Source organism: Boleophthalmus pectinirostris, unplaced genomic scaffold (assembly GCF_026225935.1).
Source record: "Boleophthalmus pectinirostris isolate CB_2022bp ecotype Guang Dong unplaced genomic scaffold, ASM2622593v1 HiC_scaffold_20, whole genome shotgun sequence".
Taxonomy (NCBI): Eukaryota; Metazoa; Chordata; class Actinopteri; order Gobiiformes; family Gobiidae; genus Boleophthalmus; species Boleophthalmus pectinirostris.
Genome location: NW_026571153.1, coordinates 12,609,347 through 12,627,514, shown reverse-complemented (window position 1 = coordinate 12,627,514; position 18,168 = coordinate 12,609,347). Strand labels below are relative to the sequence as shown.

General features: G+C 40.8%; 1 protein-coding gene across 1 annotated transcript in view; it reads right to left on the bottom strand.

Moving 5' to 3' along the window:
• Window positions 1-3,393: 3,393 nt before the first annotated feature.
• Window positions 3,394-18,168, bottom strand: part of LOC110159334 (glucosidase 2 subunit beta-like) — a 384,952-nt gene continuing 370,177 nt past the window's right edge. Inside the window, 1 exon segment of the mRNA XM_020923884.2 lies at window positions 3,394-6,271. Within this exon segment, the coding sequence (XP_020779543.2) occupies window positions 6,134-6,271 (138 nt within the window). The 3' untranslated portion in view covers window positions 3,394-6,133.

Genomic DNA, 18,168 nt, shown 5'->3' with positions numbered 1-18,168 from the left:
TGTGGTCACCTCTAGCCTGATTCATCAGCTGGTTTCACTTTGTGGAAACCGTCTGACCTCACAGCAGTAGGCGGGTACTTTTTTGTATTGAACCAATCACTGCTATTTGGCCATGACGTGTGTAATGCGCCAAATCCCGTAGGAAGAAGGGCAATAACGTCTTTCCCCTTGATAAAATTCACCAAACTTTTTTTTGTTCCGGCTTTAAATCCTTGATCTCATGAATCGTTGCCGACGCAGAATGTCTGGCTTCGTCTACATCGATCTCGACCATTTTGTTTACTGTTGTGTTGTACCACAAAAGGGACCCAGACAGGTGCTTGAGTTTGACGTCATGGCTTCACAGCTCTTCGCTGATTGGTCGGTGCGCGGTCTACAACCTCCGGGGTTCTTGCAGTGTGTGTGTCTAGTGTGTATTCTGATTCCTGACCTAGTCGCTGAAGAGAAATGAAATTGAGCAGAGACACTAGGTGGGCGTTACGGCTTTACACTGTTGTCTCTATGAAGATATATTAAGATTAATGCCATACTATGGATCATTCCAGGCAAAGTAATAAAATCTCCAAGACAAGCAGGTGATGTATCCTCCTCAAGAAAAGTTATGCAGTGCACCTTTAACACAAACCACTTTCTGAGGAGGAACAACATGTTTGTGTCATTAAAATCACTTCTGCAAAATAGTGCATGGTTACATTGCAAATATTCGAAAAAATCATTGTAGTTTATAGAAAGACCTCATCGAAATTTCACTAATAAACCTGTACGGATGTGGATATGTCCCTGCTAATTCCAATATCATTAGGCTGAGGGTGTTATAGTTGAAATATAATCAAATATAAGGTCCGTCCTCGTCCCTGCCCATTACCACACAGTGAGCGGCATGTTTCCTGCTGTGACAGGTGTAGTGGAAGAGCAGGGTAAATAAAAGGAGCAGTCCCTGGGCACCTGGGCCTGAGGCGATCACACCGCTGGCAGGCAAACAGGAAGCACCCGGCAGGCCCGACGCGGATCAGGCGGCCTATTGGAAACCTGACAGCTGATTTAGCTCCCCCTTAATGAGCGGAGGGGAGCTGCGCTTACGTAACAGCAGCAACCAGGCTCACAGCACGGAGCAGAGGAGCCACAACATATGTCATTAAGGAGTGTTCGAAAAAGCAAAGCGTGCACTGTTTTATAGTAACGGTGCTGCTAACAATATCAGAATGTTGTGTTTAACTTTGTTTTACTTGATAATTAGAGTCCAGAATAATAAATATGCCTTAAACCTGTTGTGTTCCTACTTGCCTGCTTACCTGCTGCATCTGAACTTCCTCACGGATAAATCGTTATTTTGATTTGATTGAACACGTTTTAAAGGCTCGTCGAAGCCTTTCAACGCACAACAGTGGAGTCATTCTTCATTCACTGCAAACCCAGTGGAGGTAAGATACTTTAGTAGTGTAGTCACAGCAGCCCTGGGGCAGACTGGCAGAAGCAAGGCTGTCGTTCTATACCAACAGCCCCTCTGACCACCACCAAGACTCTCATGTATACACACACACACACTCACAAGAGTCCATTTTTGGAGACCTGCACCCTCACAGTACAGCACCACACCCGCCTGTTAACCTGGGATTATATCAAAATTATATCTGCACCTGCCCAGACCCGTTAACAGTTTTACCCCTTACCCACACGTGACCGTGATAAATCGGGGTCAGCCCATTAGTCCAACAGCCCAATAGTCCAGGACTACACCAGGAGAACCTGTCATTAGTGGATTATAAATATATCCACACCACAAACTGCAGAGTTGATTGCCAGGACTACACAAGGACTGAACCAGGACTACACAAGGACTGAACCAGGACTACACAAGGACTGAACCAGGACTACACAAGGACTGGAACCAGGACTACACAAGGACTGAACCAGGACTACACAAGGACTGAACCAGGACTACACAAGGACTGAACCAGGACTACACAAGGACTGGACAGGACTGAACAGGACTACTACACAAGGACTGAACCAGGACTACACACAGGACTGGAACCAGGACTACACAAGGACTGGAACCAGGACTACACACAGGACTGGAACCAGGACTACACACAGGACTGGACTGGACACCAGGACTGAACAGGACTACACAAGGACTGAACCAGGACTACACAAGGACTGGAACCAGGACTACAGGACTAACAGGACTGAACCAGGACTACACAAGGACTGAACCAGACTGGACTAGGACTACACAAGGACTGGACTGGACTAGGACTACACTAACAAGGACTGAACCAGGACTAGGACTACAACTGAAGGACTGGACTACACAAGGACTACACAAGGACTGAACCAGGACTACAGGACTGAAACCAGGACTACACACAGGACTGGACTACCAGGACTGACTACACAAGGACTGAACCAGGACTGGACTACACAAGGACTGGACTACCAGGACTACACAAGGACTGGACTACCAGGACTGACATACACAAGGACTGAACCAGGACTTCACAAGGACTACACAAGGACTGAACCAGGACTACACAAGGACTGACTACACAAGGACTGAACCAGGACTACACAAGGACTGGAGCAGGACTACACAAGGACTGGAGCAGGACTACACAAGGACTGGAGCAGGACTACACAAGGACTGGAGCAGGACTACACAGGACTACACTACAGGACTGAACAGGACTACAAGGACTGAGCAGGACTACACAAGGACTGGACTACACACAGGACTGAACCAGGACTACACTGACAGGAGGACTGGACTGGACAGGACTAACAGGACTACAGGACTGGAACCAAGGACTTAACCAGGACTAGACCAGGACTAAACCAGAAGCACAGCCACTGAGCCCATCACCTCTGCTGATGGGTTTTATGTAATAAATGCACTAAAGTCTCAACCTGATCTGCCATCGTTCCTGGGAAAAGACCGGGAAATGACCCTTGTTTCCAGGGCAATGGACGTCTTGAACATGCGTCAAGTATTTTTGTCCCATTCGTCGTTCATTTGATTCACGTGACCCACCCATGTGTAACCACTACTCATACGCATACACACCTGTTAAAACCCACCTGTTTCAGCAACTATTTGCTTGGTGGACGAATGTTCAAACCACTGAGCCACTTTATCTGAACAATTCTAGTCTTGGAAATTCTAGTTATAGAAAAATATGACCGACATTGTTTGTGATGTGCCACTAAGTAAACTGTAATCATGTACTCCACACATATAATAAAAGAAACATAGAACAAGACAATATTTGACCTCATGAAGACCAGGTAAAACTCAGAAGTAACGATCAAAGTTGTGGCATATGTACAGTGTGAATAGTCGTAAGTCTTTCTCCATTAAAAAGCACTCACTGACACGCACAAGTGGACATAGAGTTGAGTTTATTCTTCCTATAGACAGGGAACACAAATGAGAGCACAACCTGTGGCTTTTTAATACAGTGCAAAGGTGTGTGCTCTTTCTACTGGTGTGACCACTATGATGACATGTAATCAAGCAAAGTGGAAGGCCGTAGCTCTGTTATTGCTGCTTACAAAGTGGTAGTGGTAAAAACTGATCTTAGCTGCTCCCGGAGTTCAGTGGTCTCAGAACTGACTTTGTTACAGGAATGACTCAAGCACTTACAAATGTAGGGCAGTGACACGTTCTATCGAAAATATATTTCACTATTAGGCTTCTTGTGAAAAAACAAAACAAAAAACTGTAGCCTGGCAAATCAGACAACGCTCAAACTAATTACTACAGAAACAAGAAATGAACAATTAAGTTAAAGATTAGATTCAGGATTTGGGGAAGAACGTTTAGCCTTATCTAGACAATCGCAAGTTTCTAAACCATTGCGACTTAGTGGAGGCAGGGATGCACCAATACCGATACTAGAAACAGTCCACAGATATGAGCTAGATCGGGTATCGGTTCCGTAATATCGTTTCAGCAGATATTCTTGTTGTGCATTTAAATGAATGTAATAACTATTTACAATCTGGTTTTGGCTGTACAGCTCCCGAGCCACTGACAGGCCCGTTTAAGATTATTTGGAATTACAAAATAAATTTATTTTATAATTTTACCTCATGCATTGTTAAAAGCTGCATTGCTTTTATTTTAGAAGTGTTTTTTTATAAGGCAGCCTCACTTTTTCATTGCTTAGTTATAAAATAAACTCTTACCAGTCTTACCAGCTTGTCAAAACAATGCTATTTACCGTATTTTCCACACTATAAGGCGCTCTGGATTATAAGGCGCACTGTCATTGAATGGTCTATTTTCGAACTTTTTTCACATATAAAATGCGACTATAAGGTGCATTAAACGAAACACAACAGTTGGATGGGTCAGTCAGACTTTGTTTGACATGTTCACGGTGACTCGGGCTTTGTTCAGTTGTGGCGTGTAAGGAGGGTGCTGTCTGGGGCCGCTGGATTGTTGGTGTGTTCGCAGTTGTTCAGTTGTGGCTCAGAGTGGCACATTGCACTCGCTTTTTCGGTTCATTCCTCCGTTCAATTCTCCGTGATGAGTGTGGCTGTGGGTGTTTTTCGCTGCGCGGTCGCTGTCTGCTGTGTGTCCGTGTGTGTTTGTGTGCGCTGCGGGTGGTGCGGCTTTGTAGTTTACTGAAGTCGTGCTATGACACCTGAGTGGATTCGTGTATAAGGCGCTCTGGATTGTGGGGCGCGCAGTCGTTTTTTGATGGGGTTGGAGGTTTAAGAGCGCGCCCTATGGTGCAGAAAATACGGTACTGTGTTTTATAAAGAAATACAATTAATATTATGCAGAATTGAGTTAAGCATTTTGGCCCGGCCCTCCACAATATTTTCTGTTTCTCACGTAGCCCCATAGAAAACATAATTGCCCACCCTTGACCTAGAACGTCCCCTCATGTTTGGACTTCAATTCAAACTAACTACTTGTAGTATAAGCAGTGTTGGGGAGTAACAGATTACATGTACCAGAGTTACGTAATCAGAGTACAAATTATGAGTAACTGTATTCAGTTACAGTTACTGTTTCAATGAGTGGTAATTGGATTACAGTTACTTTGTTGAAATAAATGGATTTCACGGTGATATTTTCCTGTTTTTACATTTTAGGCTATAACCCCCCTTCTTTTCTTTTTTTCTTCTGTAATTCCACACATTGCCGGAAACTAAACCAGGTCTAAACTAGGACTAAAACCAGGTCTGAACTAGATCTAAACTAGATCAAAACCCGGTCTAAAACAGGTCTAAAACCAGGTCTAAACCAGGACTAAACCAGAACTAAACCAGGTCTAAACCAGGATTAAAACCAGGTCTAAATTAGATCTAAACTAGATCTAAACCAGGACTAAACCAAGATTTAACAGGACTAAACCATGCTGCACGGACTGTGTGTCCTCCTCTTCTTCTATTAATAATATTTTTTATACGGTTCAGTAAAGTCTGGGCTTTTCATTTTCTTTTAGCAGACAAAACATCTTATGTTACGATTTCCTCATCCTTGCTTCTTTACAGCAAATCAAGAAATCCAAAGTATTCAGATTATGTTGCTCACTTTAAGTAATTTAATGGATTACGTTACAAACTACATTTTGGTGTATGTAATCTGTAATCTGTAGGGGATTACATTTTAAAAGTCACCTTCCCAACACTGAGTATAAATAGTTACATAACACTGCTGGTTCCATTTCTAATAGGTTAACTGTTTAAGTTTTGAGGTTAAAAATACAAATTTATCATGCTGGTATTGGTTACTATTGGGTATTGGCAGGTATTAAAAGTATCGAGACTGGTATCGGTTGTGAAAAAGCTGGTGAATCCCTAGATGGCAGTCTGCAGTCCTTAAATATGACTGAACTCTTTTACCACGTACTCAGATCCATTCAGTAGTCTGATATGTTTTCGCCCATCCCCCTAACTGTAAAAATAATGTAGTACACTGTATACTGTAGTACATGTTTGCATAATGTGTGTATTAGAGTGAGTGGCCAGGCTAGCAGCTCTGTACAATCAATGACAAGTGAAGTGCTATTGTCTGTGGATGGCCTCAGTTCCACTTGTTGGAAGTATATATGTTCTGACAACACAGATGTCGGGGGGGGCACCCGCGGGACCCCGGCCTGTCACCATGGGGACGGGGTCAAAGTTCGCTGTGCACCCCCCGCTGCTTGAGCACGGGCTGACAGGCTACGGGAGTCTGGAGGTCCATGATGTACTGGCATTTGCTGGGCTCCTTGGCTGTTCGCAGGCCTGTCTCTGTTCCGCATGTCAGCGTGACCTAGAAACGCACACAAGAAAAGAGAAGTTGGAGAGAGGAGAGGAGAGTCAAGAGGCGCTACACTTTTATCTCACAAAGGCGGCTGATTGAAGATCGTACCTGGTGCCGCACGCCTTCTCCACAGCAAATCAACTCAATTGACAATATCATGTTAAATAAGCAGGACGTGTAGGAGGCGACGCTCAAGAGTTACAACAGTGGATAAACTGGTCTGCACTGTTTGGCGATGAGACACTGTTACTATTATTATTAACTAAGCCACTGTTTCTCAAACTGTGGTAGACGTACTTCCAATGGGGCCCTCTGGAGTTTGTGTATTTGTTTGATTTACTGACAAATCTGCCTTTGTGCTCCTTTGGGTTATGATTTATTCATGGTTTAGTCTCATTTAGGATCTGGTTTTGTCTCATTTTAGACCTTGTTTAGTTCTAATTTAGGCCTGATATAGTCCAGTTTTGAAAGCCAAATATTGATACTTCCTGTGAAGGTAAAATAAAATAGGAGACTGAAGTAAGTACAGAGCAGTGGGCATGTACTGGTGCAGTGAATATGGGAGTTGGAGCAATGATGGAGCAAAAACGACTTGAATACAATTACTGTAATTTCCGGATTATTGAGCGCGCCTGAATATAAGCCACATCAACAAAATTTTAACTACAATTTTAAACTTATACATATATAGGTCGCATCTAAATATAAGGCGCAAGTGTCTAGCCTGATTCATCAGTCTGATCTTGTAGTGTTAGAATTGCTCGACGGTAGGCGGGTACTTTTTTAAATTTAACCAGTCGCTTCTATTTGGTCAAACTGGTATATTAAGCTTTTCCCAATTCCTGTAGGAAGAAGGGCAATAATGTCTTTCCTCTTGATAAAATTCACCAAACATTCTCTTCATTCCAGCTTTAAATCCTTGATCTCAGGAATCGTTGCCAACACAGAATGTATGGCTCTTTGCTGATTGGCTGGTCTCACACTTCCCGGGTTTTTTGCGAACCGTTTATTGTATTCCAATTCCTGACCTAGTCGCTGGAGAGAAATGAAATTGAAAGGACTAGGTGGCGTCAGCCTGGCTAGCAGGTGTTCACGTATTAAAGAACATTTTCAAGTTCAGGTCATCTGCTTTTATCACCTCTGAAAACTTTTGTTGTCTTTTTGCATTGAGTCAGTTTGTGAAGTTGCCATCACCAAAGTCTCACCATTGACTCACTGATGTCGAGTTCACGTGCAGCAGCTCTTTTTCCTTCTTCCACAGCCACATCAATTGCCTTTAACTTAAAACTGCATCATCCACATTTCTTCATGTATTTTCCACGAGGAGGGTGTGTGTATGAGGCGCAAACATAATTGTTCAAAACACATTCAAACTGGCATCTTCCTTCTGTGTCTCTCTCCGAGCTCTACTGCGCATGTCTCCTGCAGAAAGAGCCGCTGTCCTGTCTAGTACCATGTCAGCGTCTAGTACTGGTTTCAGACTCTCTCGGGGACGGGGCTAGGTGTATCGGTCAGGTATAAGTGGATGTCCGGCTACTGAAGTTTGAGACGTTTGTTCTCGTCATTTACGCACTCACCTGCATTACACGTACGGGTAAGATGTATCATACTCACTAATATGAATTTAGCATCATAACTTATTTTATCACATAAACTGGCGATAAACAGTTTTAGTGCTGACAACATCAGCTACTGTTGCAACTTCATGTTAACCCTAGATCCATGTGTAACCGCACAGACAGCGGCGTTTTCTGCACTCAGGCTGCGCATATCCACTGTGTTGCCAAACCACAGACCATTTATATCAGGGGTGCTCAATACGTCGATCGAGATCTACCAGTCGATCGCCAAGGTCGTGTGGGTAGATCGCCGTGTCTCGTCTCTCACTCAAGGTCTGACACTCAACAAGTGTGATCATATTTCATTACGGCCGCTGCTGTTGGCAATAAACTTGTAGCTGGGGTGCAGGAGCGTGTGGGGCGTCTCAGTGCAGCCTGTGCGCTCATTTGAAACCCGCGGAGACTCTGCTGCACATCACAAACACACACTATGCACGGCTTGTCTGCAACAGCGTGTGCCCTCGTGTACCAGCGTGCATCACAGGGCAGGTTAAACTTCCTAAACATCCTACCTGTCCATCTGCCTCACGTCAGCACGCCGCCCCTCGCCTTTTCACGCTCTCGCTCCTTCCTGCGTACAGCGAAAACAAGCCCCTCCCACAGTGCGGCTGATTAGAAGAACAAGACGAAACATGAAGCAAAAACGAGTCTAAATTTGTGTTACAGTATTGGCACAAAGCAGGCCTACAGCATAGAGCGGATCTACAGAACAGACCTACTGCCACATTTGGCTGAAGTTTGTCTAACAAAAGTGCACAAATGCATCTGTGTTTGTCACGATGTGTGTTTGGTTTGGTAAATGTGCAGAGGCTGGTAAATATCACTGCAAAACCAGAAAAGAATGAAACTCCAGTTTGGAACTTTAAAAAACAGGTTTAAAAATCTTCCTTCACTTTTTTCACAGTTTTGTGTAAAGTGCCAGAGGAAGTTCTCTTAAAGAAGGGGTTCTCAAACTGTGGGTGAGGGTCCAAAAAAGGGGCACAGAGTGTTTCAGTGCAGTTTGTTTGGCTTTGTATTAGGTAGATCTTTATGACTTGATCATTTTGTAAGGAGCTCGCATGCTGAAAAAGTGTGAGCACCCCTGGTTTATATGAATGGACAAATGTGCCAAACAAAGAATCTGTCCATATATTTGCCGCATTGTTGTTTAAGCCGCAGGGTTCAGTGAGAAATAGTCTGGAAATTACAGTACTAAAAAAACTATAAACTTGCATGAATCACTCCAAATACAACTCCGGGTAAATGAGAAGAGGAAACAACTATAACATGGTTAAAACCTCTTAAAAGTTGATTTTGCATAATGCGTATAATTTGCATAATGTGTCACCATGTTGATTTTAATAGCATTTTGGTGTATTTTCTCATAAACTCAGTCACTTCTTGACCAAACTTCCTTCCTGCAAACCCAGTTATGAGTCAAGGGAATACTTTGTTCATTTGTTGTTTTGATTTGGCGTGCAAAGTCCAGGTAAATGTAATTGAGACATTGAAAAGATATCAGTTTTTACAGCGAGTTTGAACTACTTTTGATGGGAACCTTGGGAAAACAAAAATGGAAAACAAACCTTGGTTTACAGGCAGGACAGGAACAAGTACAAGGCTAACTGAGTAATTATTCTTATTTTAATCCTTGTCATATCATGGAACTCATTTTGTTTGGTTCAACAGTTTTCTGACATTTTCATGAATCCGGTGACTTGTTTTATTAGTCAACTTTCTTTCTGCCAAAGCCTGAATATTTAGCCTCTTCACTCAAACGGAAAACGCTCGTTCTACGTTGTGATGTCATGTTTTAATACAGGAAGTGCTCCATTATATTATTAAACTCCATACCCCCTCACTGACTTTATTTGGAGTAGTTTTCAGACACATTTCTTTTACACCTTCTTGAATAAATAATACTTGAATAATTTTATATTTTACAGTATAACCCTAGTCTATAATAAAAGTTTTATGTTGACAGGTTTTGTACATTTTTAATATTTGGTTTCAGTTACATTAAAGCTGTAATTGTGCAACTTTTCTGGTTTTCTGGTGTCACCTACCATGGAGATAGTATGGCTTTGTCTAGAATGTTCCACAGTGGAGATTAAACCTATCCTGAGAGCAACAACTACAGGTCAGATCTGTGGAGAGGCAACCTTATTCACCAAGAGAATGATTGTATTTTTGAGCAACAGAAACACTCGTAATGAATAAATGAGATAGATGTGTTTAATGTCATACCATGGAACATTCCAGGCAAAGCAATAACATCTCCATGGATACAAACATCTCCATGGATACAAACATCTCCATGGATACAAACATCTCCATGGATAGGGCTGGGAATCATTAAGAAGTTGCCGATACGATACATACCTCGATACAGGCCACAAAACGATAAATATCTCAATACAGTGAGCGTTCGATTCGATACAAGAAATTTCAAATCAATTCGCAGAGATGGGACCAAGTCGTTGTTTTGCAAGTCTCAAGTAAGTCTCAAGTCTTTGGCCTCAAGTCCGAGTCAAGTCCAAAGTCAAAGACCTGGTCGAGTCTCGAGTCACTGGCCCAAAAGTCCAAGTCAAGTCCAAGTCGACTGTTTTGAGCTTCAAGTCAGTTCAAGTCTTTGAACCAGAAAAGTACCAAATATATCTTAGATGTTTGCAATTGATATGACTTAAACTAAATTGTACTTAAAAATCCATGGTATATTTATACATGAGTATTTATATAAAAGTTGTAGAAATGCTATGTTTTCCTTTTTAAATGTCTTGACAAGAGTGTGAATCATTACTGTCAGAATAGAAAGAATTCAGATTTAAAAGTGCTTAATAAGAGTTGTTTTGACTTGGAGGCTGCACTGAAAAGTAAGGATCATGTTCTTTGTAGTTCCCTCTGTTTTACTGTATTGTTCGGTATATTACTGTAGTACATTTGAGGATACCACATCACAGAACTTCAGTTACATCCAAAGTAACAGAGAAGTGGGAGGAACATGTTCCAGTTTGTTCTAGTAAAATTCAGCACCACATTTATCAACTGTAAAGAGAAAAATAGTTTCTAAAAACATGTATTTTTTAGGAGAAGCATCAAGTCTTCTCAAGTCACAGACCTTCAAGTCCAAGTCGAGTCCCAAGTCTTAGTGCATTTGATCAAGTCAAGTCTCAAGTCCTAAAAATAGTGACTCAAGTCTGACTCGAGTCCAAGTCACAAAACAATAGACCTTTTTCACAACAGCCAGAAGTGTCTCGATGTAGGGTAAACGTCACTTATGTTAATGCTTTTCTTTGGCAAAATATCTGTGGAAATGTCTCGCGTATTTTCCACCAGCTTCAGAAATCTGCCCCATCAACAAATCTTCAAACAACAAGGACGACAAAGGACATATTGAAGAATTTATCCACAACTATCAAGGTAAGAAAGATCAAAACGTAAAGGCGAACAACAACGACTAACATTAGTGAACTACTCCTGAACAAAACTAACCTTATGATCACGAATAAAACATGAAGTAACTTATTAATTCAGACTGAATCTAGAATTAAAATTTAAAAATTTCATGATGTAGATATTCGCATAGACAGAGAGATTTGTGCAGTTTAAATGCAAGACATGTAATCTGTGAACATCTGAAGCATTTAAATTGCACAAATCTCTCTGTCTGTGCTAATATCTACATCATGAAATCGATTTTTATTTTAATCCTAGAATCAGTCTGAGTTCACAAGTTACTTATAAACGAATAACTTATTACTTATGTTTTATTCATGACCATGAGGTTAGTTTTGCTCAGGAGTAGTTCACTAATGCGTCGTCGTTGTTCACATTTACGTTTTCGTCTTTCTTACCTTGATAGTTGTGGATAAATTCTTCTTCGTCGACCTTGTTGGATGATGATTTGTTGATGGAGCAGATTTATGAAACTGGTGGAAAATACGCGAGACATTTCCACAGATATTTCTCCGTAGAAAAGCATTAACCGGGAGTCCCGCAAACCTACAGCAGGGCACTTCCGAATGTTCTGAAAAAGATCTATACGATATATTGATATTTTTGCACACCCCTAGTAATTTACCCTCTACCAGAAAAGTTACACAATGCATCTTTAACTTCATATTATAACTCAGACAGTTACTCACTAGTTTCCCAACATACCTTTAAGTAATTTCATACAACACTACTTTGTATTTGAGTTTTTTTGAAGTAAATGTAACTGTCTTAATGCACATTTTTTGGCTACAGTCTCCACCTTTTGTCTGAAAATTTGGGACAGATGCATTGTGGGATACTTTACCACCAGCACTCCCACAAAACTCCAAAGACACGGTAGCACTGTCCCAGCTTTAATAGGTGACTCTGACGCCCTCTGCAAAAAGCGTTGGGGGAAAAGGAAAAAAAAAAAAGAAAAAAAGATATATATTTTACTTGGAGGGTGGTTTCCATGGCAACCCCCCTCACATCATACTGCTCCGTGTACAGACAATGTTTCTGCCGAACAAAGGCACCTGGAGAGTCTAAGATGGGAACTTGACAGGTACTATTGTGCGCAAGTTTCAGCCCCGCTACAAAACTGGTGATTTGGTTTCAACACTGGACAAGGTTTAAAATAGCACGCTTTTTTTTTGTTACATTTCAAGCGAGAGCTGCCCACGAATACAAAATGTTTAGTTTTTTTTTTTTTTTTTTTATCGGAACGCCAAATATTCAAAAGATCAGAGTAAATCCCCAGGCTAATTTTGATCCTATTACAGTCCATGGATGGGTGCGCAGCTGTCAGTGTAGCAGGAGGTGTTAATAATGGACATGTGCAGGAGATAGAGAGTATAGAATTATATCAAGGTAAATGTGAAGCTGTGTGGTAGCTTACAGAACACAGGCGGATCACACTTTATAATACACTATTTACAATCTCAATAAAGCAGGAATACAAATGTCATAATGAACAAATAGTTTAGGTCATTAATTAAGTCGTTACTAAGACTGAATCATTTTTAAAGCTCTTATATGACGCAAAATTGACTCTCGTGAGTTTGTTTCATTCATACGTTTGAGTAATTCTTTGTTATTAGTCTGTCTACATCTCCAAATGCTCTGTTCTAACTCGTGATGTCATGTAGTGGTAGTTTTCAGGTACACGGCTTTAGTTCAGTCGAGATCGTCAATTTCCGAATGATTCTAGTGAAGGTGTGTGGAGTTTAAAAACATAACGGAGCACTTCAATTTCAATTTTCAATTTTATTTTTCCACAATTTAAAATTATTATCCCACAATAGGCATGCACTTATACGTAAATATGTACACGCATTTGACATACCGTATTTTTCAGACTATAAGGTGCACTTAAAATCAACACAAAACATGCTACAGGTCTCCAGAAGAGTTGATAGTCAAAGATCAGTTAAATACAATCATTCAGTGAATCTGCCCAGGGACGACAGGGGGAAATTAGCACTGATGCTACAACCTAATGTACAATGCATCTCTCCTGTTAAGGTTAATGCAAAAATTGTGTGCTGTCCCTGTCTAAATAAATAAATAAAAAATAAATTAAATTAAATTTCTCAAAAATCGACAGTGCACTTTATAATCCTTTTGTATTAATTCTGGTTGTGCTTACTGACCTCGAACTGATTTTATGTGGTACACGGCGCTCAAAAATCTGTCAAAATGTACAATTTTGGTGAGCTACGAAGCCACACCGCTTGATGGATTACTGCAGCGTTACAGCTACAGTAGTACTGTGTCACAGAGAGAACATTCATATTCCACTGAGTCGTGTCCTTTAGTCTGACAGAAGCTGAATCTCATCAGCAACACAAGGAACGAGTTTTTTTTTTCAGCGCTTATAATTTATGCAAATTAGCCATGTGGTTTTAAGTTTCATTTCTGTAAAATGTAAACAAATGTGCGCAAAGCTGAATTAAACACATTATTACTCAATGTATATTTGAGTCCTCCTCATAGGAAATAAAAAACACACATTCACGTTCATAATACACATGCACCAAGACACGCTCGGAGAATTACACCACGATCTGCCAATGGATTGTGGACGCCTGGGCTAAGGATCAGTCTCAAGTGTCGTCCGTTTGCACTTTATAATCCAGCGCACTTTATGTATGAAAATAGACGAGAGAATCCAACATTATTGATATTGTGCCTTATAATCTGAAAAATACGGTATTTTGTGTATGCCAATATGTGAAAGCTATGAAACAAACGAACACCCAAGGAAGCTGGGCAAACTTGCATCATATCACATATTCAGTCCTTCCTGTACAACCACGACATCAAACACAAGGTGGAACAAAGAACGTTTTATGTTTGAAATTAGAACTCAGTCTAAAAATGCAGCGTTTGTGTGTTAAACATGTGTGAATGGAACAAAACACAACTTCAGACATGTTTTTGGTGACGACAAAACATTATAACAGAGATCAGAAAGTAACTCATCTGTAACATTTTTTTCTGTAAAATAAGTAAACAAATCCTGTAATTTAAATAACTGGCATAAATATAGTAATAATACATGTCATAAGAAAATGTAATGTGGCTTTTTGAATGATAACTTAAACAGAATAGTGCAGCTGCGAGTCTCAGATCTATTTGAATTAACACAATTAGCAATTCTCAAAGGTGCAGTTTAGGTAATATATAGTTTCATTTCAGAGAAGAAATGCGTGTGTCTCTGTGGGATCTTATAACTCCTGCTGACTGTGTCGTTTAGACGTCTTCAAACATGTTCTGAAATCTATGTGATTCATGGATTTGTTCAGCAGAATGTTACTGCTTTTCCTGGAATGTTCCAACGATGGGACAGTCGGCTCTTTTATTGGACCGAATATTTTTCAAAGAGCCGTTCAAAAGTCTGGCTCTTTTATATTTGTTTATATAACAGAAGCCAGTGTGAGAACGCATTTTATCTACAAACTAATCACAGAGAGAAATGACCAAGGCTCAGATGTGTTTAAAATGGTTCAAAGCGAGTGGGAGTATGTTTGAACTTTGAAGATTATGCAGAATCTAAATAAAACTAAAATAATAATTAAAAAACTAACTTATTTTAAATGTAAATTATGATCCAGTTTTTTTTGTGTACAAAGTTCTCACTCCAACTCTGTGCTGATTTTTTGTGTTGGTTCAGCGTTAATCAAGATAAAGATGCACCAAAATTAGAATAGAAAAGGCTTGGTTCACAAATGTTGCATCACTAGAATGTTCCACAATAAGACTTTAAACTTGTCTCTTATATTTATTCAATTACAGTTTTTTACTGCTCAAAAACTGAAACTGAAGAACACGTATTACTGAAAGTGGACAGTATGACATAGACTGTATAAAAAAGAAGTGGACTAAAGGAATGTGGCGTCACCCACAGCGTTCGGCTCCAGTCAAATGAAGCTCATGAGGCCAGTGGTTATAGGACAAATTTGGAGCCGAGTTCCATATTAGGAATAAGAATTTATTGAGGGACAAAACAGGACAATAAAAACACCAGGATAAAATAATGACACTCACTGCGGCGAGGGAGGATCATTTTCAATGTAAAGGCAGTTGGATTTGATCAAGTTGAAGGCTTTCTATTTGGAACATGGCAGCTAGATTGTGTTAAGGCCGTCACACACTACAACATTTTTCAGTCTTTAACAATTTTTAAACTTGCGATAAAAAGTCCACACCACAGACACAAGGAGAATCTTATGAGACTTAAAATCTCCAATTGCAAAGACTGCAGCGGGATCTGTCTGAGGACCACAGGCTTAAAGTTGTGAGCGTGATCCTGTCAGCTGCTTCCTGTCTACAATAAAACCACTCGCTCTGAGACTCTTGAAGTCAGGCATGTCCAAACTATAGCCCGGGGGCCAAATGCGGCCCTCAGACAAATTTTTCTTGGCCCTCAGAGTTCAAAGTGAATTGGCCCAAATTACCTTGCATCAATGAAAAGAAAAAAATTTATTGCAATTTTTTATTTAAAACTCTACCTAGATAAAGCTAATATTGAATATATAGTGTGTGGCTCATTCTAACGTGTTAAACATGCACAGATTTCAATTATTCACTGTATTCAGCACCAGTCTACGGCCCTCGATCAGCCCTCTGCTTTATCTACGTTTAGATATGTAGCCCTTGATGAAAAAAGTTTGGACACCCCTGCTTTAAGTGTTCAAAAGATCAAAACTGTTATTATTACTTGTGAAATATGGTGCAATACTTCAGATACATGATTTTTAAAGCATAAAAGGTTGGCGATAAAGTCGACAGGAAGTAGAGTCACTGTCGCGAATCTGCAGCTTCACCTCGATCCGTGCGCTGTGCGGACGTAAACAAACACACGTGAGGAACTACTCTCACCTTTTTACTTTTAAAGAACGCCTCAAACTGGATTAATAGCGCTGTTTTGTGGACTGGACGTCATTATTTGTGGAGGACAAATTCTATGGATAATGTGGACGAGATGCTGCATTTTTAAATTTACCACTTTATGAGAGCTGAGTAATAAAGTCTTCTCACTTATTTTCGTTATATCCCGAGTTTGTATCTTACGCCTCTGTGTACGTCACTCCTCTGCCCCTGACGCTCTGTTTTATTGGCTATTGCCGTAGCGTTGCTGATGTCTGGTGGTTAAGGTCTGACAGAGCAGCTCAGAGTCACACACAAAGAGCACAGCGGCTTCAAAATCACACGCGAAGACACAAAGTCGGGTTACGCCTTCCCGAAATCAGGGAGAAGCAAATCGTAACCAAAATCAAGCAAATTCTAGTGTGTAGTGTGTGGCGGCCTTCAGCTATGTCGCTTGCTTATCAAATAGATACATTTAAAGCCGTATTGTGGAACATTAAGGACAACGCAATAATTAACCCATGAATAAAAGCAGTGAAGTTACACAGTGAATCTTTATTTAGAGCCAGCAGTTCCTTCTAAACCATTTGAGCGCTTGTAACTTGAGATGTCTCTTTTAAGTTGAGCGCACTCACTTCAGACCAGAGCACTACTTTGTCTTTAATTAACCCCACCCATCTCTCCGTCCACAAACGCTCTGTCCTCTCTCTGCTCCACCGAGGAGACACGCGGACACCGGCTCCCGCATTTCAAATATAATGAGCTCGGACTTGTGACGAGGCTTCACTTATGCCCACTGCGCGCGCTCAGAGGGTCTATCAAAGGAATTCAATTTAGTATTTTCAAAAGGAAGGCCCCAGATGGCAGCTCTACATACGTACATTTGCAGGCGACATTTATTGGAAAAAAGAGGGGAGAAGGACAAGCAAATGAGATGATTAAAAGTACTGCGTTTTTAATTGAGCAAATGACCTTAGAAATTAGGTTGAGAGAACAAGGATTTCTGGGTAATCTGTAGGAAGACGAGCAGATGGAGAGAGAATCTAGCAAAGTGCGGAGCTAAATTGACCATGAATACAGACAGACAGACAGACCGTTGAGTTCAGGAAGAAATCGAGCTGAGTAGGGAGAAATAACTAATATCTTTATCACAATATTTTGATAATATAATGACCACTGTTGGGCAAGTGACTTTAAAACTGTAATGCGTTATTTATTACCTGTTACTGTCATTTCAAAGTAATTCGTTGCATTACAATATTACTGTGTTTAAAATGTAAGAAATGACATGACTATTGCAGCACTTTTAAGTTACTCTCGCCAAAATAACTGTGAAGATGCTGAAATTTTGCACCGTATATGGACTGAACCAAGACTAAACCAGGTCTAAACCAGGATTAAACCAGGACTGAACCAGGACTGAACCAGGTCTAAACCAGGACTGAACCAGGTCTAAACCAGGACTGAACCATGTCTAAACCAGAACTGAACCAGAACTGAACCAGAACTGAACCAGGACTAAACCAGGTCTAAACCAGGTCTAAACCAGGACTGAACCAGGTCTAAACCAGGTCAAAACCAGGTCTAAACCAGGACTGAACCATTTCTAAACCAGGTCTAATCCAGGTCTAAACCAGGACTGAGCCAGGTCTAAACCAGGACTGAACCAGGTCTAAATCAGAACTGAACCAGAACTGAACCAAGTATAAACCAGGACTAAACCAAGACTGAACCAAGTCTAAACCAGGACTGAACCAGGTCTAAACCAGGTCTAAACCAGGACTGAACCAGGTCTAAACCAGGACTGAACCAGGTCTAAACCAGGACTGAACCAGGTCTAAACCAGGACTGAGCCAGGTCTAAAACAGGTCTAAACCAGGACTGAACCAGAACTGAACCAAGTCTAAACCAGGTCTAAACCAGGTCTAAATCAGAACTGAACCAGAACTAAACCAGGTCTAA